At 51.7% G+C, this 26679-nt stretch overlaps 1 protein-coding gene across 3 annotated transcripts in view; it reads left to right on the forward strand.

Annotated features, from left to right (window-relative positions):
• The window catches only part of Cdgapr (GTPase-activating protein CdGAPr), a 294951-nt gene that overhangs the window by 102120 nt on the left and 166152 nt on the right, over window positions 1-26679 (forward strand). Inside the window, exon 1 of one of the 3 annotated variants that reach the window (XM_077707300.1) lies at window positions 3364-3900. The exons of the other annotated variants lie outside the window; for them this stretch is intronic. Coding sequence (XP_077563426.1) covers window positions 3859-3900 — 42 coding nt within the window. The 5' untranslated portion in view covers window positions 3364-3858. Of the gene's footprint in view, window positions 1-3363; window positions 3901-26679 lie in introns of those variants that run through there. 3 annotated transcript variants of the gene reach the window in all.

The following is a 26679-nucleotide window of genomic DNA, read 5'->3' on the forward strand; positions in this document are numbered from 1 at the left end:
TAGTAATACATATGCTCTTCTTGCTTTTATATCTAGCAGAGGAAAGCCCCCCGATCGAGTCGGTGGGCTTGTCGCAAAAAAAAAAACAGATATTTTAGCGCTAATTTTGGAACTATGGATTTTACTATGAGGATATACAACTCAACACGCGGATTTGCAAAAACATTTTAATCACGAGGTAGTTTTTATGTTCCTTAACTTATAGAATTTTATTAAATACCAAACAAATCTTCCCCGCCACCTCAACATTCTTCAAAAAGGGTGTTCATTATTTCAACACCCTTTTTCCCAGAAGGGTGTAAAGCTACAAATTAGGGTGTTCGAAACTAAGAAAAAGGGCGTAAAGAAAAAGGTTGTAAGAAAAGACCGCCAACTAAGAAAAGAGGTGAAGAGACCTCCAACTTTGGAGGCATTTTGTGCCTGTTTACACGGGTGGACTGAACATTTTCTATAAGCGGGGGGTGTTTTGTACCTCACGATGTTTAAAGCAATATGAATTGGCATAATTTATTACCAGTGGAGCTGTTTAAGCTTGAGCTAGTTTCAGTGGCGTTAGAAAAAAAATACAAAGAAAAAGAACTGCGGCCCCTGTGAAGGGTGCACCACCGCAGATAGGGTATTATAATAGTGAAGTCGGCTTTCGAGCTTGTTAGAGTATGAGAACAAGGGGCGTATGCGTATGCGCACTTCTTACTATACATTTCAAAGGTACTAGTCTTTTGTGGATTCTAAAAGGCAAAAAAATTGGCGCAGCTTGGAATAGTAGTACAAGGCTGGAGAAACAGCATAGCTGGGGGTCGACCTAGCTTGTTTCCCCCTTGGATCCCCTGACAGTGGGGAGGGGAGAGGGGGGTGTACACACTGGAACAGCCTTGTCAAATCCGGTTAAACTTGGCGTCACCCCTCAGCGGTCATCCTAGCTTAGCAAGAACATTGCAAAACTTAGCAAACATAACAAAACTTAGCAACACCGGAAGAAACTAGGTCGACCCTCAGCTCCGCTGGTTTTTTTTTTTTTTGTTTTTGCAACTGAACACCTATTTTACACCGTTTCAACCCACTACAGAAAGCCAAGCGTGTTGCAGTCGGTAGACACCCTTTTCGCCACTCGACTACAGTCTTTTTAAATTTGAAGGTTCAAATGGGTGTTTCACGGCCAGCTGGCCAGCTCCGACCTCTCAGTCCAGCATAGCCTGGTGGAAAGGGCTAGGGCAGCCAGCGCGGACCAGGGCTTCCCGGACTAGATAGAGGAGGCCCCCCAGCGGGCGGGCGTCCAACCATCAGCGCCTGAAGCTCGTCTACATCAAGTTTATCCAATCCACTCCACTCGCGTGCCAAAGCTAAATTAAACTTGGGGCATGAGGTGCACCGCATATTGGAACGAGAGATCATTGCATACGAGCAATTATATTTTTTTTGCGTTTGAAAATTTTTTGCGAGTAGAGAAGTATATGAGGGGATGTCTTGTTCTTTACAGTGCCATTATGCATCCAAGCACGGCTTTATTCAGTGAACAGCTTGACACCTTTCCCGCACCCTTTCAACACCCTAAGAAAAACCAAGAGTGTTGAAGTTGATCAACAACCCTTTTTTTCACACAAAAAGGGTGTAGACCTAGGAAAAGGGTGTTGAGACTTAAGAAAAAGGGTGTAAAGGCTTCCCAACACCTTTATTCCACTTATGCTGCACCCTTTTAGGCTAAAAGGGTACAAAAACGTTTAGTGTGAAGATAAGGTGCAATTACATAGATTGGTAAGGATTGCACAGATACGTTTGGACACACGAGGAACAGGCCATCCCCAAATCCTCGCAGTCATACATTTTGGGCGAGCCTTTCTTGCCAAAACAGTCTGTTCCTCGATAGGTTTCATTCTAGAAACAGCGTCACAAGAAACTAAAATACTCAGGGCCCCTTATGTTATCCCTAAGGCGACTCAAGGCGGCAGCCTGAATGGCGAGATGTCGTTGCAGGAACATGGTTTACATTGCTTCATGTTCCCTTTTTCCACATTCACGTCCTTCTTCCTGCATATCCTTCTTCTTCCCCGGGCGAGACTATTTCGACGGCAACACTTACACTGACGTCCACACAGATTCGCTGTGTCTTCCCCATTTTGCAACTTCAATTAGCTTTATCGGCTTCCTTGCATGTCTGCTCGCGACAGAAAATTAGCGACATCGCACTTGCGGTAGCTGGTGGTTGTTGTTGCCACCTTCGAGTTCTTGTAAGATACAGGTGGCTTACAATTGTTGGCCTCATACTTTCAGCACACGTGCATCGGAAGTGGACGAAACTTGTGCCAAAAAACTTGCTGGTACACCCTCCTGGAGGCGCCTAAAATGAGTTGCCTTTGGCGAAGCAGACTCAGTAGGTGTGAAAAGTCTTCAATACCAACGTCGTTCTTTCGAGTCGGCCAGCGGTGGTATGCGACCACTGGAGGATAAGCGTTGAACTTGATACTATTTGGTAGGGAGCTGAGGTGGCAGTGATAGTGAAGGGACCTAAGAGAGAGACGGTATAACTACATTTCAACGATTTTAGCCCCATTCGCGCGATCTCTTGTGGTGTGCAGCCACGGTGTCGGCTGGAGGGCACCGGGAATTTGTAAGGTCGAAGATTCCCTCGACGTGGTATGCGAGAAGTGGCCACAGTATAGACTGAATGTCTTTTGATGGAGCGTTGCTGTGTACAATGTGCTGCGTCACAATGTTCTACAGGCGCGCGCAGTTATCCCTGCTTGAAATTTTGGGTGTAACCTATATGGGAGGGGGCGGGTAGGCGGCTCACGCGTAGTGGGCTAGGTTTTACTACCAAAATCGGGAAAACCTCTGCACAAACCATCAATGACGGCCAAGCGCTGTACGGAAGTTGGCTGTTGGCGTATCATTCTTATTCTAAAGAGAATTGAAGTATTAATAACGTCACGACAAGCAGCAGCATCGCTGTGTCTCAAGAGTCTGCCGTTAAAACGCCTAGAGATGCACCTGCAGTTGTCACATGGTGACAACTGCACGCTAGTGCGTACCCCGGAGCCACAGAACTCAGCAACCCATCACCACTCGACGGCGCTGCTCCCTACGTAGAAGTGAAGCTACCAGCTCCCAAGATGACGATTTCACGCACCCCCGGCCGCCGATGACATCACGCCCGCGGCGGCGACAGCGAGCGCGTCGTCCTTCAAGGCGCTCCATCCAGATGGTGCAACCGGCGAGGGTGGCAATCGATTTCTGGGGCGCAGCTCCCTTCCTCCCTCGCGTCGTTTGTCGCTTGGCAAGTGGCGGCGCGTGGCGGAGCGTCCTCGCACGAAGCGGCGCCGGGCGCACGCGGCATCGGCGGCCGCTCTTTACGTCCAGCGTAGTCGTAGTACGCTCCGTGACGGCTTCCCCTCGCAGCGGCTGCTGCTGCGCCGGCGTCGCGGCGTGCTGGTGTGCGTGCTGCTGTTTTTGCTGGGCGGGCGTGCGCGCTTCGAGGCTGTCGGGCGCGTGCGCCGGGGCCGCCAGTGGTAGTGGCTCGCTGCTGGCCATCGGGATCGTGTGCTGCTCGGCGGCGTCCTGTTCAGCGTGTGTGTGTTGTATATCTGGTGGCGGTGTTCGATCGAAGAGAGCCGAGGATGCGGTGTGTCCGGTGATGTGGTGCGTCGAGCCGCCGCCGTGGTGTGGAAGCGGCGGCGGTGGTTGTGGTGGTGCCTTCGAGCTACCGCCGACGCCCGATTCGGCCTCGTCTTTATCGGCTCTGATGCCGCGGCGACTCGAGATGATGGTTGCAATCTTCTGTCGCGAGTCTTGAGAGCCGGCGCTTCGATCCCGTCTCTGAGTCAGCGCCGCTGCGGCTTCTGATCAGCGTACACGCCGCCGGAGATGCCGTCCGGCTGGAGCGAACTGGCGCTCCAGTGCGTCAGCGTGAGTAACGACGAGGGAGCCCACTCCTTCGATTTGTCACTTTTTTCTCTTCCGAGCGGTGCCATCTTCTATGTCGTGAGGTGGCTGTGGGGAACGCGAAACTTTCGTCATGGCATTAATGAACGCAGAGAGCTGTTGTCGCTTCATGCATTACGTGGGGCGGCATTCAACCTATTACTTCTGCCCCTTGAAGGTGGTTCATCCTAATTTTGGAGAATAAAATGCGAGCACGCGTTGCATGGTCGGTTCATGCTAGAAGTTATTATGATGCATTAACTAACTCGTAACAAGGACAGGTCAGAGCAGGACAAGGCGAGTGTGTAGGGTAGGGCCCTGCTCTATTTCAATTTAATGTGCGTCGTGTGGAGGCTTCCCGGACGGTTTTATCTTCTGCGAGTAACGTGTCTAAAATAATGGGTGGAAACTAAGACAACTTACACGAATGAAATGGCGCCTTTTTCGATTCTGTAAGCTGCAAACCCGGATGATGTTCCGACCCAGATTGTCCGCTCACTCCGTCTCACATTCTGCACAAGATACCGTCATTGTGTTGGCTTTCTACACTCTGTCGGTGTTCAGCCTGAATAGATGTCTGCTACGCACAAAATGTTGTCCGTGTGTATGGTTGCATTTTATTCGTCGCGGTGGCTCAGTGGTCAGTCGCCGCGGCGCATAAAGCAGTGCGCTGCGCTGTTTGGACGCTCCACATGCTCAGCAGTGCGTCGCGCCGTCGAGCATGAGTTCACGTGTTCCAAGAAGCAAAAAGAGCGCCAGTGTCTACGAATTTTTGCGCTCATTACAGACCCCCGGGTGGCCTAAATACACCCACAACCCTTCCCGAGATACTCGGTGCAGCTTCGGCGCGTAAAGCCCGCAGTTTTATCTCTTGGGCTGCATAGAGTGAGTGGAGTGGTTTGGTAAACTCGCCCCGAGCACACGGTTTGGTCCCTGGATAAAATACCTCCTGCTAGCACCTTTTTCGGATTCCCTGTGGCTCTTGTGGGAGAAACAGGCAACATCGGCACTGCGTGTCGTTTCTCCCAGACACTTTCCCCGTCTGCTCGCGCGAGGAATGTTAATTAAAAGGTTGGGTAACTTCTCCTTCGGTGTGCTGGCCGTGTGCGTAGGATTCGTCGGTGTCGGCAGTTTTCCTCTGCACTCGGAGGCGCCTTACGAACGCATTGAGAAGAAACTCACAATCAAGGGGCCAGTTTTCTCCCAAGAGGCTAGGGAAAGCGGTTTGTGGCAGTACTGGGTTGTGCAAACTACGAGGCATCGTTTGGCGTCGTCTTGTTTCCATAAGGAATTCCAGGAATGACTTTTGGTGTGGCGTGGTTGCTGGTTCAGTATTTAATTTTGCCTGGTGAACAAGTTTGCTTTACATTAGGAAGTTTAGACGCTGACAACAAATACTCCCACGCGCAGACGAAAAACAACGAAAATTGTTTGGCAGGATTAAGATTCAAGCTGCTCATGTTGAGCATTCCTTCCCTCGTTTGAAAAAAAAAAAAAAACTAGAAGCAGGAGGAACTACATATACAAGATGTTTCGTTTGACTTGCGCCCAAGAATTGAAATGAGCCATCTTGGATTTTCTGGTTTCGGTGTAAATAATCATTCACAATGGCGTGGACCATCTCACCCCATCTTCGTCACCTGGGTAGGTAAAATGATAAAATTGTTTTTAATTACTTAATCGAGCCATAAGTGCTAGATGGCGGAGTTGAAAACGTCAGGCACCGAATGTGGAGCAGTTCCTTTAAAAAGTTTGTTAACGTACTCTTCAAAGCTTTAAAAAAACGCGCGAAGTTAGACCCAGAAACGGCGAACACAGCAGTTTCCGTGAGAATTGTGCTGGCGCATTTTTTTTTTCTTCAAAGGTTTGACAAAAGGCGCCAAATTCAAACGACTCCCTGATTCAGCGCAGAATTCAAGCCTGGCGCGGCTGAGTTTGTTCTCCAGCTGGTGGACATTGTGGATGCGTCACGCGCACAGCTGCTGTTTTTATCAGCGAACGCAAGTGGCCTCAATTTTGCGCAGGCCTACATTTTTCAGTATATCGTTCGGGCACCACAAAATATTATCCGTTCAAAGGGACAATGAAAGCAAACAACAACTTTTCGCCTCGGCCTCATGTGTTTTCCTTAACATCTAGCTTAGTTGTTGCAAATTCGCGTTAAAATAATCGTCATCCTTTTTGGGTCAATGGTGTCGTTACAAAGATGCTAACTTGTACTATGACTTCATGGCCTCTCTGAGAAATCATCGCAGTAACTCCAGTATTCGTCACTGGTTAGGACGATTTACTTGAAAATTTGCGGCTTGATCCACTCGCTGAAAATTAATCACTTCATATTGACGAATTCCTTCAATAACCCGCATGTAAAAATGCTGCGAGATGATCACCGCCGCACCGAGGGATTGTGAATTACTTTTGTCCGCGGTAAATTTAAGATTTTTGAAGTTGGTCCAAGTTACGTGAGGCACCTTGTATATTGTGAGCCACCACCTATCGTAGTGTCGCCGGGTGGAGCCCGTTCATGGCGCGAGCTTTCCCGCGAATTCGCAGCTGCGGGGCCGCTCGTGCGGCGAAATGATCTATTTTCTTCGCTACCGAAGCTACGCCGAAAATAGTTCGCTTTGCCGCACGAGCGGCGCCGCCGCAGCTGCGAATTCGCGGGAAAATTCGCACCAAGTATAAAACCCGTTCTACATGGGGCGAATTCGCAGTTGCGGCGCCGCCCGTGCGGCAAAACATTTTATTTTTCTATTTTCACTGCTGCTACATATTGCTAAGCGGCGTTCACAAGAGAAGTTCGACTCTTCCAAACATTTGGAAATTCGCCACAGCAACGAGAATAGATCGTTTTGGTGGACGAGCGGCGTCGCAGCTGCGAATTCGCAAGCGAAATTCGCCCCGTGTAGAACGGGCTTAAAACGGTCGTTAGTGTCCCATTAGCTTCCTCCGGCATCGCGTGGTGCGTACCTATCCACTGACTTGTATACACGCTGCCCTTTCAGTAAGCAGGTCGTGTCCGTTGCATGTGGGAAAGTGGAAGATGCGCGTCCGAAATTTCGCGTCGCGAACTTTGGCCCGGCTTGTTGGGGCGGACCAAGGCGTATTACGGCCGATTGCCGCTCGGCTTTTATAACCGTGGGAAGCTAATGCGAAGTGCTCTGGAAAAGGGCCATAGCGTGGGCGTTGTGCAGCAGTTCGTTGGCGCCCCTTGAATTTTGTACGACGATCTCCTGGTGTCTCCCCTGTAAGTGGTGTCCGCCGCCGCCGGTAGAGGTCGGGTCGCTACGCCTGAGAAGCTTTTGTGCCATATATGCTCCACACTCGCAAGCTGTTCATTTGCGCGTGTAAACGTAGTTCGCCCGTAAGTAAATGCTATTTGCAATTGAATGGGGCGCAAAGTATTCGCCTGCTTTGTTCGTGGAAAAAATTGCGCTCTCTCGGCGTTACCGAGGGCATCCTAGCGACGTGAGAGGTATCAGTGTATCTTTTCCTGTTTGTTTGTTCGGTCTTCAGTTATCGCGCGTTTAATGGTCTGAATTTGAGACAATAAAAAGAAGCTTTAGCAGGTCTAATGATGGCGTTGCTTGCTCACAAGAACGCCTCTTCTCGTTCCTATATAGAAGTATACGGAGAACTAGTGACAGGCGATGAGGGCGAGTTCGGGAGGGGTGTTAGGCAGATGTATTCCTGTTTTGCTTACAAATGCCGCTGTCACCACTCTGTAGAGAAAGAATAAAACAATGCACTTCTGCGCGTTTATAAACTTCACTGCGCTGGGCGTGGGCTATTACGAAGTAATCTCCGAATGCTAATGTCTGAAGTGACTGCTGACCCCCTGTCTTATCCCGACCTGTTTGCTGCACTGCAGTGCTGGCGGTCTGTCGGTGAGAAGACGAGCCGTGAAAGGTCGATGTTGTTAACACAGCCTCGGTCGAAACGAGCGGAAGTAGAAATCTTCCTGCAAGTGGTGTTCATGCAGTGTATACATGCGTCTTGCGCAATAATGCGATAGCAAGTGTCTGAGGAAATGTAGAGGACAGCATCTTACGTTCATACTGGGAGACATAAGTTGCACAAAATTGCAGCGTGGTTTGATTAATTAAGTTCTAAATAGCCGTCTGGATAAGTTGCCACACCCTTACCTTAATTTACTCAAAGCCCGTGTTATTGCGAAATCAATCCGTCTCTCTCTCTCTCTCTTTTTTTGAACTACAAACCCAAGCGTCGACGACGAGTTTCAGCGAGGCATATACAAGAAGTCAAATCACATTCGGGCCCATTAACTCATAGCGCTAATGAGATAGGGCGTAAGAGAGTGAATGCGGGATGTGCGTCGAAGGCGCAAGACGGGGAGTGCCGTTCTCTCGAATGAGCGCAACGCGGAGCGCCCCGTAAGGCTTCCCTCCCAACGAATGAGCAAATCCCCCCCCTCCCCTCCCCCCGGGCCGGAGGAGATTAAAATGAAATCTGGGTCTAACGGGGGGTGCGGTTATGAACCGCTGGCCGTTATAATTTACCCTTTAAACGCCACACTTGCAAATACGCGCATAAAACAGCCCGAACGCGAAGCGGTTTGTTTATACTCCAGCAGAGGGTTCATCCTTTCGTTCGTTTTTTTCTGCCTCTCTTTTTTGGGGGGGCCCCAGAGCTTGCGTACGTGGTGGTGGTCGCGGCGGGGGGGATGCCTTGCCGCGGAATGCTTGCGCGCACGAACCGGAACCGCTGCTCGTCGTTGGCCGGGCGGAAGCGAGGAGCGCATCGTTGAGCGCGCTCGCTTCCGGTGCCGCTGGCCTCCTCCGCGTGCATCCTGTGGTGGGCCTTATCGTCGTCGTGGTCCGTGGCCCTGCGTCCCCTGCACTACTGCTGCCCTATCCGTGGGATCCGGGACACTCGTACACACCCTGTATTACCAAGCTGAGCTCTTGTACGAAAACGTCGTCCCTGAGATTTTCACGACGATATGGGGTGGCGTGTGAAGGTGTAGCCCTTTACTCAGGTTCGTGTGTCTTGGGTGGGATTCGTGGGAAGGAAGGGATAGGGTCGGAGTGAGGCGAGGCGTGAGGTCTGGCCGAGGCGGGAAATCCTCGTTCGTATTCGTTTGGTCCTAGTAGTAAGTTGTTTCTGTCGTTTTCATATGCGGCGGAATATTGATGCCGACATTTTCAGACATTTTGGACGTTTCGGGGCTGCGTTAAGGAACTTTGTGCGCGATCGTCCCTGGTTAGTTCGGCCTCGTTTAATTCGAATTTAATACTGAATTCGATATAACGTAACGGCACCATTGGGGTGTGGGACTACGTATTTTGACTTCGTTCAGTTGGATTTTCTGTTGAACTGGCGGAGTCGAATTTTCTGCCGGAGTTGGATTTTCTGTTGAACTGGCGGAGTCGAACTAACGTGAGTCGACTTTAGAGCCCTTTCGTGAGGGCAGTATTTCGCACACGATAGGCACTTCTCCTCGAGTGCCCGCATAGCGAGATAACTTTGTTGAAGCGGCTGAAGTTTTGTGGAATTATTACTCGTCACGGATTGCTGCCCGTTGTGTTACGTTAATTGGGATTTCATGTCTGTGTGACCTAGCAGAGCATTCGTTTAGCCTCGTATTGACAAAAAAAAATTACACCATCTTCCCGTAGGGGAACCCTGAGCAGTATGCGAAGCAGCCATGGGGTCGACTGAAGTTCCCATTAGTTTTCAGTTCGTCGCTTCCGTTGACGTTCAGCTTCGCGTGCCTTCGTTGTATCAGTAGCTTCTTGACGTAGTTTGAATGAGTGAAGGGCATAAGGCGTGTTCCTAGCGCATGCTCCCGTCTCGGTTTGTAGCGTAGTGAGAAGAGCGCCACGTCGTACCCCCCGTCGCGGCCAGAGAGTCGTGGGATCGAAACCGGGCGCCGCCTAACTATATCTTTTTATAGTGGACTGCGCTGACGTCAGCCCAAACGCTGACGCGGCTGAAGAGACGCGCATGCGCAGTAGAGTGCAGACAACGACAACGAGGGAGGGAGGGACACAGCCCCGAGCATGAGATGCTTCGCATCTAAAAAACAAGTTTGCGAAACGTTGCAAGGCATTACATCACTGGCGTCCGCTACGGGGGAAGGAGGGGAGAGGAGGTGGTAGTGCTTCAAGAAACGCAAGTGTTGCAAAATCTTTCGCCTTTGTAAATCATTTTTAAGAAAAAACCGCCCTTGCAAAATCCGCTCCAAATATGTCTATCTTTCTAGCCGTCAATGTGTCCAGATGCTGCTTCTCAACTTGTGAGGAGTGAGGGGCGTGGTCATCTGGCGAAAGATCACCGCTGACTGGCTTTACACGGGTGATTATGGATCCAACTGCATCATCCGAAGCACGCTAAAATTTGTAGACGAGTCAGAAACGGATGGCGAGGGCTGGACAAAGAGGAACGTTCATTTATAAGCAGCCAAGTGATGGGACGTATCCCAGTCCCAACCATGTCATCGGAATGCAGCGTGTGCGGGGGGTTTATCGGGACGTCGCAGGCGTGGTGGTGGTGTTCGCGGTCCGGTCCCGTTTGTGCTTTTGTCGTGGCCGCCATTTCGCCACACCTGCCCTCACGTCGCTGTTTTTATTTCCTGGTGGCTTCATTTAGCGCAGTTGCCTCCACTCCCGGTAAATGCGCCACACGTGTTTCCCAGCTATTTCTTGTTTTTACGACACCTCGCCGCGTGCCACCCTACATAGAGCGAAGCGAAACGAATGCCGAAAGCGAGACGACGGCGGCGACGTTGGGTGTAGTGAGGTGCGCCTCCTTCCTTCCTCGGTGCTCGCCACGAAGAAAAGGAAACGTGACTAGGGCTTTCCCTCCGCGGCCGCTTTCTTCTTCTTCTTCCTTTGTTTGAAGAGCGAGATCGTTGACTCCCCTTGCGAAACGAAGGGGAAAGTCTTACAAGGAAGAGCAGAGGGGAGAGGGGCACGCCCGGAGGAACCACCAGACCTGAAACCTGGTTTGGGCGGAGGGGGTCTAGCGGCGGCTGTGGGTGGTTTAGCAGCGTCGTGCCGTGACAGCGGGCCCGGGGCCTGCGGGGATTCTATTTGCAGCGGAGCGCGCGCTTCTTTTGTTGTCTGTCTGTCGGACGGTCTCGGACCTGGTGCCGACGGCCGCCGAGCACGCCGCCGTGCGCTCCTTCTGGATGCCGCTGGCTCGTCGTTCGTATACGTCCCCGCCGAACTGCATATCCTCTTCGGCTGTCGGATTAGCAACAGCCGCATGCTTGCTCCGCTGTCGTCAATGGCGGCCTTTGATGCCCGGAAGCGAGGCTGTTTGGCGATCCTTCCGACCGCGGTGGAACGACGAGCAGCTACGCGGAGAGTACTTCCCAGGCTACGGTGATCAGCGTGCCTCGGGTGCTCAAGACCCTGCTATGGCTTCTGGCGGCGTACGTGGGGTTCCGATCACCAGGGGCAGCGCTGCCTTACGGACGCCGACGAGCTCCTGGGGGCTTTACCGCGGGAAGATTGCTTCCCGGAGGTGCATTTCGTGTCTTATTAGCTGGCTCACCCTCTCCCCGCCCGCACTTCGCTTTCCTTTTCTGAGTTTTTTATTGCGAATAAGGTTGTACCTGCAGATACGAGTTCGCTAGGAGCGGCTGGTTGATTTTCAACCCGGGCTCGTAGCGCTTCCGAAGGTCTGGGCGCTCGGAGTTGTAACGCTGTCGCAGACTCCGTTGCGGGGTTGCTTCAATTCCAGATTAGCGCAGCAGTTATACATACCCGCGTTGCACCACGTGAGGAAATCGTGGACGTTTCTGAAACGGATAATACGGAAATAAGACAGACTGGTTGCGTTTAAATGTTGCGCGAGATTCAGTAGAGGAATGAACACACACACACACAAAAAACGTTGTTTAAATTGGAACTAGAGCAAATGACTTACGCCAACCAAACACGTCGCTGGAAAGCACCAGTCTGCCGAAAAATCCAATATTCTTTTCTTGATAGCTGATGGAGGTTGATGGTGGCTCCTGCTTTTATTTTAGATTTTTGTAAAATAAATATAAAATGACGGCGGTTGCGGTGGTCAGTTTAGAAGGCGGTGTTTTTCCCTTGCGGCGTAGCTGTTTGACTCTCCACTTTCACACAAGTTGTGGTGCAACTAGTGTACACCTGTTCCCGCCTTCAGTCGCTGCAGCCAGCTGTCCAAATTATTACTAACTTTTACGATTTACGCAGGCACCGAGATTTCCCTCTTCGGCGGCATTTTTAGGCAGTTGTACCAATAACCTGTTTCATTTGGTCTGACAGAAATGAAAAAAAAAAAATTGTTTAGGCTCTCCTAACTTCAGAAATTCCTTCTCTATGAGCGCCTACGCAATCAAAGGAATATATATGAGTACCGACATTGGGCTTATATTGCGTTGCGATCAGGGAGACCCTTTTAGAGCACTGATCATATAGAATGGAACTGGGGCGTGTCTAACGTCTATTCCTTGTTTTGTGTTTGCACCAAAAGTGAATTCCCCTAGAGAGACCAGAGGAGTCGCGTACTACCCAACATAGCGGCGGAAACCCCGCTTTCGTTCTCAATCACGGCGCATTCTCAGCGTAGTTCTCCCCCTCGCATCAACTACAGAACCTATAGTTCATCTCACAAGCTAGCTGCAGCACTGTGGAGGCTACATTGTTGTCCCCCTCAGGGCGCCTAACTCACCGCGAAGGAAGCAACAAAAGGCGCCGGGGCCGTGCGGTGCCACTTGCCGAGAGGGGAGAAGGGAGTGTCCTTTCAGGAAACCCTTCACGGCGGATTAGGCGCCCTCAGTGGGCGCACTATTGATGACAATGTAGCCTCCACAGTGCTGCATGTAGCTTGTGAGATGAATTATAGTACCTTTCCTGCCGTTAATAGCTCTCCCGCCTCAATTCGCAGACCAGCGGGACGCCGTCGACGCGACTCCTGGAAATCGGACGAGGCCACTGCCAAGTGCCGTTCGATCGCGCTCGGGCCCATGCATGCGTCGATGGCGGCGGCCGCGAGAGTTTCCTCGTGTACACAGAGGTGCTTTTACATGGGCGGAATCGGGGAGGGCTGCTTCGATACCGTGGGCGTCGCGACCTCCGCCGCCGCCGTTCGGCTCGGGCCCCCGTTCTTCGCGCGCGTGGGGGCAACGTAACGTACTCTGCGCGCAGCCAACGGGCCACGCGATCCCCGCAGGCGGCCTTCGCACCTGAACGCGACAGAGACGAATGCGCCTCGGCGGTGGCGGCGGCGGTATGCGCGCATAAACGCCGCTCGCGAGGAGCAGGAATTCGCGTTGTCCCACTTGTGGGCAATTCTTCGCGATCCTCTTTTATGGGGGGTGTTGCAAGGGCGAAGCGGCCTGTCGTCGTCGCGGGCATCCCGCTGCTGGCCTCGCGCATTGTTTTGGAGTGTGTGGGGGCGGCCTCGCCGCGGGGTGCTTGGGCTTCCTCGTACGAGTGCGCGCCGAGGGCGACGTACGTTTTGTCGTGGGAGGATGGCTTGTACCGTAGAGCATGTTGTACATGTTTGTTGTTTCCCGCAAGGCGGTATTCGAACGAACGCGCTCACTCTTCCGAGGAAATGAATTGGCAGGCATCTGCGTCCCACCAAGCATGCGTGCGCACTGCTGGGAAGCACCACAAGGGCGCCCTGCAAGGGCTGTTACTTATGTGAGATTTCGTAGCCCGAATGTTACCAGCGCGAAAGGCGTCGATTCCGCGGGGACGCACACGTCGACCACACGTCCTTGACATGGTATGACAGCGGGCGCTTTCTATGTATGCGCATGGCATTGTGATCATGGCTTGCGTGCGTTCTGTTGACTTGTTTCAAACATTCCTTACCCGGTCCCTGACGCTTTCCATCTCAGCCTTGGGTACTTTACGTTTGCGGTCGTTACTTTCGCGCACTCTGCGAATAAGAGAAACAGAACGCTCGAATTGAAAGCTAAGCCGGGGGAGCCGTTACTGCCGCACTCGCCAGTCCAGCCTGCATGCACGCGGAGATGCGGGTCCTGGCACGAGTTGCGTTGCCAATGCTAACGGCTCAACGCTGGTGCTCAGCGAGAACTATTTTCACCGACCAAGTCCCGCAGGAATTGAAAGAGGCGATTCTGAAGGGAAGACATTTAAATCTCGACCGGGAGAAACGTTGTATGTTCGAACGTGAACCGAGTGGGTGGTGTCCATATTGCATGATTCGAATAAACTCACTACTGCTTGTTCCTCACAGCCTGCGTTGAACGCGCCATGGTCCTGACAACACACAGAATCGCAGGACAACAACGCAGCACCGAGGGAGGAAGACGAAGGCGGCGGAAGATGGCCCGGCTAAAAAAAAAGTCTTCCCGGAGGGTCCTGCACGACTGCGGGAGCCAATTGGAGTGCTTTACGCCCACAAGCAGTTTGTTTTGCTGCGCTCCCGTAGTTTTCACCCTCTCCTCTTTATTGGCGGGAGAAAGGACGTCTTTTCCCTTGGACGGCGGCAGGTCGTCAAAATTAACGGAGAGATGGCCGTTAAAGTGACGGCGAGTTTTCACAGTGCAGAAAGAAAACGTTCGGAAAGTCAGCCTCGTTGCACGGCATTAAAAACCTTCCGGCATGCATGGACACAAAGGTGGTGTGCAATCGTAGTTAGTACAAGAGCTCGTAGCAGGTTTTACAGGGTTCCTTCAAGCTCTAAGTTATTCATGGCAGGCTCTAGGGCAGAAAGGTTTAAATTTGGGTTCGTTGGGTGGGTGTTCCGCATTTTTGGGGGCAGGTCTTCCCGAAAAAACGCGGATTAGTCCAGGTTAGGAAATCCTTGTGTACTGAACTGGATAATTTAAATATTTTAGGCAGCTCTTGGTCTCTGTATTTCCTCCTCCTTCTGTCTACGTTGAAACTGCTCAGTTTCGCCGCTATGAATATTTTCACTAAACATTAGAATGCATCAATGGTTTGAAGGGATGCATCACGTGCAGTTGTAGGGTATTCTGGAGCGCTTCTTTTTTAGAGCAAACTATGCTACGGCAACATCTCCTCCTCCTCCTCCTCCTCCTCCTCCTCCCTTTTCATCCGGTTGTATCATCGTCCATGTGTTGTGCGGGGTTACCGTTGCGCATCGATTCGTGTGTTTCACGGCCACAATCGGCAGTTAAAAACGGGAGCGAACGTCACGCATCGGCAGAAAACGGGTGCCTCTTTGCGGCTTCTTCGTTCTTTTTTTCTCTCTCTGTGTCTCTCTCTCTCTCTCTGCCTTGTGCGTAATGTTATCTGGTTCTGAGGCGATAAGTGCTTCGTAACTACACCTACCTCTTCCTTCTGCCGTGTCCTCCTTACTTCGTTTTTTTTTGTCCGCCATTCACGAGCGAAAGAAAATGTACCAAGTTGTTACAAAGAACGCTAAGTACCGTACTTACTCTTAAGACAATCGCGCCTCATAATCGCACATCCCCCCCACCCCTCCCCCGCGCTATACTCGCAGTGGGGAGGAGTGCTTAGTTTAGCAGTACTTAAACGCTAGATTGTCAGTTCTTTATTTTCTTGGGCTTTCTGGCCGGGAAAATGGAAAAAAGAGTGCTATGAAATGAAGTTTTTTGTTTATATATGAAGAAGGGAATAAATGGTCTTAGGTGCGGTTATCAACGAACTTGAAGTTCAATGACCTCTCTTTGCGCTCTTTCAAAGTTGTGATGCGGCTGCTGCTTTATGGGAGGATAGACAAATTTTGAAATAACGTTGATGACTTTTGGTACCAGGGCTACAGATATTTCTCGAGTTTTTCTGGTGCAGTTTGTAACACAATCGCAGTATATGGCAGCGCGCTGAAAGAATTAGCGCATTACATTTCCTGATACAATCCTGTTTTATCGTTTTCCCTGACGCCTCGCTAATATTACCATCTTCCCGGTACATTCATAAATTTGTAGCTCCGTACAATACTTTTTCGAGCTATATTTCGCTGCCCTTTCGAATTTCAGCTATATTTCGCTGAAACTAAAAAAATCCAGCCTATCCACATCTTCTGCTAAATCTCTTCCAAAATTTTCATCGCTGCCTGTCTTAGTATACGATAACAACATAGTTCTGCCAGCTGTGTAACCGAGTCGTCGCTGAATTGAGCTAAGGCGGCTTTGACCTGGAAGAAACAAGCGACGCACGTGTAGCCATCGCATTCCCTTCGAGAAAGAAGCTCCTTTGTTTCGTAGCCGCCGTCGCAACCCGGCTCGGCGCACGCGTATTATTCTGGTCGCGTGGCACCCGTCGATGAGTTATGAGCGCTCAGCGGGCGCGAAGGGCGCTTTGTCTCGCGGGAGGCGTCTCAATCGTCGGCGTCTTTCTTCAAATTGGCTGTCGGCGATATTGTGTGCGGGCGGCAGAAGAAAAAAAAAAAAGAAAGAAAGAAAACTGGTTTCTCGATTGAGGCGGTTGTGTTGCCGTTTCGACCTCCGCCCGCGTGCAAGGCGATCCGTTCTGTCCTGTTGTCTCATCGACGTCGGCCGACCCCCGTGGCTGCGGCGTTATTTAGCGGCGAAGGCGGGGGGCCCTTTGTAGGCCCAGAACAGCGCGCTTTTGTACTGTGAGGGTAGAACTCTCATCAGCGCGCGGCTGGAGTAAATGTGCGCTGGGGCGTGTTTCGTAACGCGCGTGCGGGAGATTGAATGGCTCCTACAGTATCTCCTACAGAGCGGAAGTTGCAAGCACTTGTGCAAACATGCGCTTGTTTTCGGAGTTTCGTTAGCGTCTTTTCAGAGGGTGTAAGCGTGTTTTCAGATTAGCGCTGTTCTTCAGTTGTGGATGACGGTTGGTGCAGCTGGGAGCCAGCCTGTAACTAATAGGGCTCATTCGATTTGCAACCTCCGGGTACTGTTCCACCAGTTTTAAAATCACTGTTGGAACCGGGAGTGGCCACTGCTCCATTTGGGAAAGGCGAACGCGCTTTTCTCGGGACCGTCAAGGACCCCTTGGCCCCAGCGGAGCTACGTCACCACGTTTGGTTTCTCTGCTAAAAATTTATAGTTTCGGACGTTTGGAAGTTTGAAAATAGGATATTTCTCTTTATTTTATTTCGGAATGTGCACTTGGCAGTGTTACGGGTAAACGTTGCTTATTGTCTGCAGAGAGGAAGTCGATAACCGGTGCCGTGGTGCCTACCATCCGTTCGTTGTGCAAGCGAAAGAAGGCACTTGGCACAAGCCAAGCAAAACAAAAGTAAAATACCTGTTGCTAAGCAAAAAAAAAAAGTGCACGAGTGCATAGAAACCAACTGAAAGCACCTGTCGTTTGAAGACGTGTTAGAAACCCGACTTGGCAACCGCCTTGTTGTTATCCCCTTTTTTTCTTTTCGCCGTTATCTTAACGCGCCGTGAAGCTCCACTCCCCGCTCCCTCTTCCGCTGCTTCCAGGTTAACTATGTTCTTTCAACTGCGCAACAATGCAAGGCCTGAAACGTAAATGGACACAGACGATCTCAAAAAAGGACTTTACGACACGTTATCCCAATTCGCGTGCAGCAGTCCGGCGTATTCTTACTAGTCGTGCGTTTCGGAACGCTAATGGCGCATCTCCAACTCACCCACGATGAGACGCCCAACTCTTTTGCAGCTTGGCATCTTCTTACTGCTCGGACGTTGTATGGACGCTAACGGCGCATTTCCTAACGCATACCCACGACGAGACCACCGGAAGCGCAGCCGCCGTCCGCTCCCGCGTTTAACAGCTCTTCTGAAAGCTGTTTTTCTCGTCGGGAACTGAAACCAGAAGTGATCCGCAGAGGGGAAGCGCGCACCAGCCTTGCCAACCCCCCTTGTCGCTGTCATTTCTCGCTTCACCAAGTCGCGCTTCTTATCAGCCCTGTCGCCACACTTTTTCCTCCGTGAAGACGACGAGGCGCGTTTTGTGCGTGTACGCAAGGCGGGCGTTTGTAGCGACGCATTCATGGGTCCCGGCCGCCGGAAGCGAATCAGCCGTCTGCGGGTTGCATAATGCAGCAGCGCCGTAGCTGTACACGGCGTTGTTTAGCCTTGGCGCTGCGGTCAGCTGTTTGAACGGGGCAAGTTCGGCTGGACTCCGTGACAGGGCATAGGCTCAGCCCCGTCGTAGCTGTCTGGTTCGGCTCGGAAAGATGTTTTCTTCAGTACGCGGCACGTCTTGTCCATTGACGCTGCACGACTTGGCGCGGCTCGTTACTCGGCGAGCGTGAGTGCGGCGTGGTCGGTCGCCGCTTTGCCCGAGGCTGGTTCGGTCTGGCGCGGCCGTGTTGTGTGTGGCCGGTGGTTGTCCGCTTCGTGGGAGCGGCGAGGCGTCGCCCAGAGCGAGTCAATGACACCATTAGGGACTGTCGCCCTCTGCGTTGTTCGGCGTTTCTGCTGCTGCCGGCGAGTAAACGCGAGTGTCCGTATACTGCGTCCTCCGCGCTACTCTGCCCCATTCCAGCGTACTGCTTGGACGTGACGGCGTTTCCCCGCCCCTGCGGCCGGCCGCGTTTATACGCACTCGATGAACGCCCCTCGTGCGCGAGGAAGTTCCCGCTGCGTCGTGTGTCACATAATTGCGGGTACGTGGTAAATATGAAATGGTCCGGCTAAATGGCCCATCAAACCGCGACACCGAGGCGGTGTTTTTATGACCCGTTTTATGGAAGGCGACCTTTTATGGCTCGGCTCGCCTTCGTCCAGCACTGAACGAGAAAAAATTAAATGTTGTGGAACGCGCACTGGTGGCAGGGCTGCATGCTTGCTGTAAGATGGGCTTGTAGAGAGGTCTGAGCAAGGTATAAGGCCACGGGAGGGGAGGGGGGGGGGGGGGGGGGAGATTTCGGAACCGTTGCGGGGTGCTTACCCTATGGTACCGTTTGTGGTCTACTGACGGCAGAGTATGGTCAACTAACCCCATTTTGTTGCTCCTCTTCCGCATGGCATATATATTCACATTTTAATCGACAAGATTTAGGGGAAATCTCCAAGGGCTGGAGTAAGTTTCTGCGAAGGAATATTTTTTGATGTCAACCTCAATTAGCCACGTACAAAGGAAAACTTTGCAGCTTTCTCAGAAACTTCCTGTTGAAAAAAAAAATCTGGTCGATTAACACCTGTCCTTCACTTTGAGTTGTTGATCGATTCGCTCTCGCGTTACAAACAGCTATCCTCCTGGCTAGCTCAGTTAGTAGAGCGATTGCCCTAGATAGGTGGTGATTCTTGGTTCAAATCCTGGACAAGGACGAATTTTTCTTCAACTGCGAAGTTTCTGAGAAAGCTGTACAGCTTTTCTTTGTAGCCGTTGGCTACATTAAGGCGGATGTCAAATTTTCCTTCACGTATTCGCATTTTAATATAATACCCTCTAGGAGCTGTGGCAGGGCTACCTTTGTCTAATTTAACGCTCAATACTCTGTGGTTTAGGGCAGACGTGGTAATATATCCCGATAAATCAGGTAGCCTGTAAACGTAGCACATCGCTAGCGTCTGAAATGTCGCTAGAAGTTAACGTTACGGTTTTTTATCATAGCACTGTAGCACCGTTGCAACAAAAGCAAAGCTTTCATCTAATTTAAAATGGCGGATTATGAGCAAATTGCAATTTTTAGGACACGGATGAGCGACAGCTGGAGTTCACATGACCAGTAGTACAGCTGTGTCTTATTATTTCTATTAAGCTTCTGGTTCTATTCTTCGGAGGATGTATACTATGGGGGGGGGGGGGGGGCGAATAGTCTATTGACGAACAGCACCTACGAGCTGTTGCGTTCAAACGCGCTCACAGAACCTGTTTTTAATTAAACGACATCCAGCCCCATGGTATCATCCTCCGCGAAGTGTGCTTTCCTGCATCATGAAGCTTGTTGCAGTAAAGTAACCTTTACATGCTTTAACATAGCATCTTTCACCACGCACGGCACGGCGAGAGGAACGCGCAGTGCGCTAATGAGAGCAGCCGCTATGAAAGGTTTAATGAAAACTGCTTTAGTGCTCACTAATTCTTCCGTGCTTTTTGTAAAAAAGGGGGGTTGGTGTGAACGTTGGTGACTTGCTGAGATCTCAATAATTAGACGATGAAACAAGCTGAACAGAGGCTCTTTGGGCAGATGCTCAGCGTTTATTTACGTATTTATATTTGGTTTTGCAAAGTACCAGAAACAAGCTAAAGTACGTTATTGCGCGTTTGGAGCAAAGCTCACGCGCTGGAGTTCTTTTATTTTTTTGCACGAAAACCTTGCGTTGAAATCGGCTGTGCCTGTTCTAAGTTTCAAAGTTCAGTTAACTTTTAATTAAAGCAGATCAGTTAATCAAAACGTATTCAGGAATTGCTCAAGAACACCACCAAAAATTGACAGGGCATATTTTTCACCTCAATGTACAAAAAAAAAAAAAGCTCCCTTGAGTTCTTTGAATAGTGTCACTTCATTTGTGCCATAAACTAGGCAGTGGTACAAGCCCTACTGCACTAACCCCACGCGCAGTATTATCGCCAAAAAGAATGCACTGAAACGCGCGCGCGCTGACACGGGCGTCTGCGTTAGCGGTCGCCTCCACGCAGTGTCCGTTTCTCCGCCTTGCCATGTCGCCGTCCAGCCGAAAGAAGCCGCGCAAAGAGTGCGACACGAGCTGCCGACAGCTCGTCCTCAGGACAGGCGTGACGTCGGCACTGAGTGCTCGTCTCTTCGTAATTCGGCGCCGCACACTAAACGCGCACCGCTACGCGGCTGCTCTGCACGCCGCGTTAAACAGGGTTGATGGGCAGCATTTGACGCCGTTCATCGGCGTGGGCGACGATGCGGGACGGCGAGGTTCAAGGCGAGCAACAACACCCCGCGGCCCGTCGCGCGTGCTACGCGGAATGCACGTGCTAGTATGCTCGCTACACGCAGCGCGCGCCGAAGCCACGCAGCTGTGGGCATCCTCCTCCTCCAGCATAGCACCATGCAGTCGGGGGCGACCAGCTGACCGCCTTTTCACGGTTCACTCGGTCGCCGATGCGCACAGGCGGTGGCGGGCCCCTTGTCGATTACGCGCCGCCTCGGTTTGCGTCGGTCCTAAAGGATTACCAAGGCCTGCGCAGCGAGGCTCTATTTTTGGCGCTCTTTCTCTCCGCGCCGACTTTACTACCAACGCAGCCACTTTGGGCCTCCTGCTTTACACTTCTTTCTCTACTGGTTGCTCGTTCGAACACGCATCCCACTCGTGTTTTATCTTATCTTTCTTTCGGCTCGCGAAGATTTGCATGCTGCGTCAGGCAGGTGGGGGCGCGTTGGCGTCCGATTACGCCTTGCTCCGTTGTTTCGGGGCACCGCGCTAAATGGTCGCTTCGTTTCCCCAGCGCGTGGCTGCTGCGTGCCTGTGTGGAACAGGTGTGGAGGAGGCGAGCGCGCTATCTGCTGGGCCTCCCGCAGCGTCGCGCGCCCCAGCCACTTCTCGTATCCAGTCGATCACGAGCTGTATGTGGCAGCGGAGAAGGGAAGATGGCACCTTCCCGCGCTGTACTGTGCCGGTTTCTCTCGGGGTCGATCGCTGAGAGCCGGCCCGAATTGCGAGTCAACAAAACGAGTTTCACTGTCAACTCGTTCTTCTGCGCTCTGTCGGCTGTTGTAGCATTGGCTCCAACTCTGTCCCCCTCGTTCTCTCTTTCCCATGCACACACACAAAACACATACACATATTCACTTACATATATGTCTAGTAAACCTCGTTTCGCTGTACGCCCTTGACCTTTTCTTCGTGCGTGCGGTCGCATCGGCGAAAAAGCCCCGTTTTTCTGTTTTGGGTGGTCTGCGGAGAGTATAAATGCGGCCCCTGTATACGTATGACAGGTGCTGTGCTGACCTGAATATGCTGGGTTTAATACTGTAGCGGCTGAAGCTCATACTTGGCTTTTTAACATCGCGCTCAGCGTGTTGCCAACCTCGTCTTTTTCTATCTAGGTGCATTAGCATTTATACGGCGCAGTTTGAAGGCTCCCCGCATAGCAAGGTCTCCTCGAACATATTGCGAGCGCGCATGCGCACACAATTTAGTTCGATTACTCGTGTAGTTTCATGCCTGCCGTAGCGGTAGTGCCGTCATTTACCGCCCTTCAGTCGACAAATGCTATGAATGGTCTTCGGAGCGCTTCATATGCAATGAGACCTACTAAGTGCCGCCCTCTGGGCAAAACTTTGAGACCGTCACGTTTTCGAGTTTTTAAAAGGCCCATGAAGACAAAATGAAAGTTTGGTTCGTTAAAAATCATTTGAACAAACAGCGCTAGGACGCGGACGAAAGAACGGGAAAAAGACAGTGCAAGCGCTGTACCGTCTTTTTTTTTTTTTTTTCGTTCTTTCGTACGCGTCCTTGCGTTTGTTCAAATGATGTATAGCCAACTAGCCCAAACTCAAGCCTCAATTAATTCGTTAAGAGGTCTGTTTGGTCTTTATCGCGAGCTGCAAACACGTAATGGAGATATCAAGGAAAACTTATATAGCAGTGATGACTCATCAGCCGCCTTTCGGTTACTTCTCTATGACGTCAGAGAAATTTGTTCGTGTGATTGGCGGGCGTCGACCAAAGCCACCGCCAAAAAGCATGAGTGGGCGACTGTGGCAGGTCTTCTAGTTCTCTTTTATCGTATCACTTGAATGCTAACTGGCAGTTAACACACTGATATGTATGTTCATAGTGCTGGCCCTTACTGATTTGGAAGGTTTTAAGTATTTACTCCGTTCTTTCTTGGTTTAAAACGTCTTTCGTGGCTTTCCAAATGCTTCTAATTTACCAAAGGCTAGTTCTGCCAAATTGAACGGAGTTTTATTTCGTCATCACCCGTTAACGGTATGAAGCCGCGTTACTCACGGCTGGCGTAGTCCGTGACCTAGCGTCCCGTTACCCTTTCAAGGCCTAAATGCGGCTGCACATGCGATATACGAGCCACGTGCGTTCTTTCGCGATCGCCGCCCGTCGTTTCAGCCGCGGATGTTGCGCCAGACCCCGGCTGAGTTCGCGGATGCCTGCTGCGCTGTGCGGCGCTTCCGAGAGACGAGTCGCCTCAGCGGCGACAAAGGGCGGATGCCCCTCCCCGCCGTGTGGTTACGCTGTATCGTTGGCTGTTTTGTTGACCATGTTGGCGTGATGTAATCATAGCGAACGAGTGCTGTCGACGCAGAGCAACTTCTGTATCTATCGAGGTTCGTCATGTGGGTTACAACCTAGGAGAGTATACAGCACCTATGGGAATCTGGGGAGAGGGGGGCTCGTAGAACGCACAAGACGCTCCACCGCGCACCACGTGGTTGCGGTACACTGTTGAGTCGTTTTTTAGGTCGTGGTTACCAAACCCATTCACCGTAACCCTCCATAACACCGAAGACATCACCACCGCACACCGACGCAACCAACTACTCCGGCTAATTAGCAGCCGGTCGGAAAGAACTAATTCGAAATAGCCAGGAAGAACCAACCAAGCAACCTCAATCACACCTTCAAATAAGGCGGTGTACCCTGTGCCATATGTCTGAGGAGGGGAAGGAAAACCCCCTCTGCAGGTTCTTGGGTAGGGTGTGTTCAGTGGCGACTGGGGTTAGCCACAGTCACCAGTTAATCAGACGAGGGCGCTTTGAGAGGTTATAAAGAAAACATGTATTACAGAAGAAAGCACGATGCAGACAATAATACAATACTTAGACTATAGACTACCAGAGAGCTAACAAAACACAAAACGTCTAACTAATGCACAGAAAACCCTATAAATATAAGCGCTAAAAAAGTGCCACAAAAACGTTTATAACGAGTTCACCGTGACGTGGCGTAGTAGTACTCGGGGCGTCGGGGTGTCGCGTTACGTTGCGCTGAGGGTCGCGTCAGAAGTCTCGCGTTGGCGATGCAGCTCCGTCGCTGCTCTTCCACGAACGGCACTTACAGGAGCGGTCGTGGCCGGAACCTGGTCACCACCAGGCGCCACGTCAGGGAAGACCGCGGGCAGCCGGCACCCGGTAGCCGCCGGTAGACGATCTCCAGGCCGTGGTCGTTCAGGACCGGGGCACGACGCAGCGCGTGTGCCTGCCACGGGCCAGGACACTGGGGAATAGGACGCTGGTCAGGGGAGGCCTTGGCGTCAGGTAGATCCCTCCGAGCTTGGGTCCCCGAGACCCGATGAGCTCTCGATCTGCGCCTGGACGCCGCTCTCCTCCAACCGTCCTCTCCGAACTCCTCCACTCGAATGGCCGTCCTTCCTCGTCCCCGTCTCGCCTCGTCACCCCTCCGTCGTGGCCGGTTCTCATAGGGCCCTCGCGTTCACCGTCATCGGCTCGTGTGACCTGCCACTTCGTCTTTTTCGGCCGTGCCGAAACGAAAACAATCCCTTCACGGGCATGTGTCCACGACGTCGTCGTCGTCGTCGTCCCCGCCGACTGAGCGCTTCACCTTACAATGTCACGGGGACAATGGGAAAAATGTGTGGGGAGGGATCCCCTTGAAAAACACATATGCACGGCCGCTGCAAAACAAGTACCGACTTGTCCATGTTATATATCAACCTCAGTGAAAACGAACGCTTATCAGTCGTCAACTATATCACTGCGAAAGGCGGTGAAATGCTGAAAAGACGGTGAAATCACTGGCAGTAAGCCGAACGACGACCCCACCACGCTTGCTAACATTTACACGGACTCCAAGAATGTGTCACATGGCTGTAAGCAGCTAGGGCAACCTCTAATCCGCGCTGGACACTGGGAAAGGACAAGCTGAAGTACACCTGGGCACACAGCAGGGAATGAAAGAAAGGATCGCTTCGCCCATGACTGAGCCCGGGAACTTGACCTCACTTTTAACTCGACCTGTATATGTAAAGGACGGAAGGGGACCCATCCTCACACCACTCACTGGACAGACAAGGCAAATCACTAATCATACGAGCACGAATCGATACACTCTCAATGCCATAATGGCTTCACCGATTTATTCCCTCTACCCTCCTTTTGATCGTAGAAAAAAACATTCTTCTTTCAACTCCGCAGACTCCAAATTCATTTCTTATGCTTATTGGCATTCCTAATTCCTACAGGAGAACGAGAAATCCTAAAGTGCCCTCGTGTTTACACACACTTTTAGAGGGAGGCTCTCAGGTCATCCTGGAAGCCAAACTACGGTATCGACTTTCTAACGCATTCTCTTGATCCTGAAACACCCTGACCCTATAAGCACACTCTCATAGCCGTAGGAAGAACCCAAAGAACCGAAGTGGGCATTTTTACGGTTTATACACTTCATACGTGATTAGCCCTCCTACTTCGTCACCATGGTTGGGGGAAAAAGAGGAAGGTGCTTTTTACAATTGAGAAAATGCTGTGATTAAATTGCCAGCCGGAATTATGTTCATGCGAAATCGTTGCTCTATAGTGCGCCATAGCATTCAGTGTAGACTTCGTAGTCCTTTTCATTGTACACTCGCTTCATTTGTTGCAACATCCTTAAATTACTAGCTGCATGATCCTGCATTGTTTGTGGGCTGTCATAATATCCACAACGTTCGTTCATCGATCTTACGCGGCTATGATCGGCCTCTGGATGCAGTCATCACGACGGCACGAATACAACGTGAGTCCGGTCACTTCTGCGTCCAGGTGCTCGACGAGTCATCCAGCCTGAGTTCGTTGACCGTCCCGCACTCGGTTATTACCTGGCACGGCCTACGGGACCACTATCGGGACTGCGACGTGACGCGAAGCCCTTACGGCGAGGAAGGGTCGCATTGGCGTGACGTTTTTCTACTGCGTATACGTGCTCATACAGCACAAGTCACCGCCGAACCCGGTCTCGCGATTGCAGTTCGTTCCGTCCCTTTGCAGATTTTGTCCGCTTCGATGAAGGGGCGGGAAGTTTCGGGGCCAGCGCTGAGTTGTGTCATGGGAGTGAAATGTGGGGGTGTCAACGACAGTTTTCTGTTGCGTGGACGCTGAACCACTCTGAGCAGCTTACGAACCTGAAAAATCCCTCTCGCTGTAGCGATACTTCGTTAACGTCCCGGGCTGTCCAGCAAACGCTTCGACAACAACGTGAGTGTGGTCTTAAGTTCTCTACTGACCTTAGGAACCAGTCTCCCCTATAGTTCTGCAGCTTTGACCTCCAGGGGGTCAAAATTAACCCAAAGACCTCCCGCGCGCCTCATAGCCGAGGTGCAAGCTTCGGCGCGTTAAACACCATAACTTGGGTGATTTTTCGACGTATACACCCAGTGTGCATTTATATTTGTCGGATTCACTTGTGCTTGCGCCGATGCTCAACTTAAGGCTAACGTTTCTGTCAGGCCCTTCTCGTACCTGGAATGGGTCGTGTTTGCAACGAGGCGTTTGTACCGGGCCTGAATATCGGGAGCTCGAGTACGCTGCCGCGGCTGTATGCCGATCGCTATCCGGCACCGATCGTTCCTTCCGACTGTTTCATAAACTTGCCACGCACGAATACGCCCTGCAGCGCTAATGGTCTCCGCACGCGCGCGCTCGTGTGTCATCGTCGTCGCCCATGCGTCATCGCGCGTCTACGGCGCGCTCGGTGGGCCAGTGTGTCCGTCTCCCCGCAGGCCTGGACCCGGCGCCTCCAGTGCGGTGGGCGTGGTTGCCATAGCACCGAGACGCGGCACCTTTATTTCCCACGTTGCCGGAAGTGAGCGCCGCCACCCGTCGACGCCGCCACGCGTGGCCCACGTCCAAAAGCGTCTCTCTCTCTCCTCCCCCTTCGTCTGCCTTCGACTTGGCACGGACGTTCCGTCACGTGCCGCAGCGGCTTTGCCGTCGCCTGCCCGCTTCGCCGCCGCGCGTGCGGTGCTGTTCTTCGCCCTTTTG

Source organism: Haemaphysalis longicornis, unplaced genomic scaffold (assembly GCF_048455015.1).
Source record: "Haemaphysalis longicornis isolate Haplotype H1 unplaced genomic scaffold, Haemaphysalis longicornis Haplotype H1 scaffold_4, whole genome shotgun sequence".
In the NCBI taxonomy this organism is placed as follows: Eukaryota; Metazoa; Arthropoda; class Arachnida; order Ixodida; family Ixodidae; genus Haemaphysalis; species Haemaphysalis longicornis.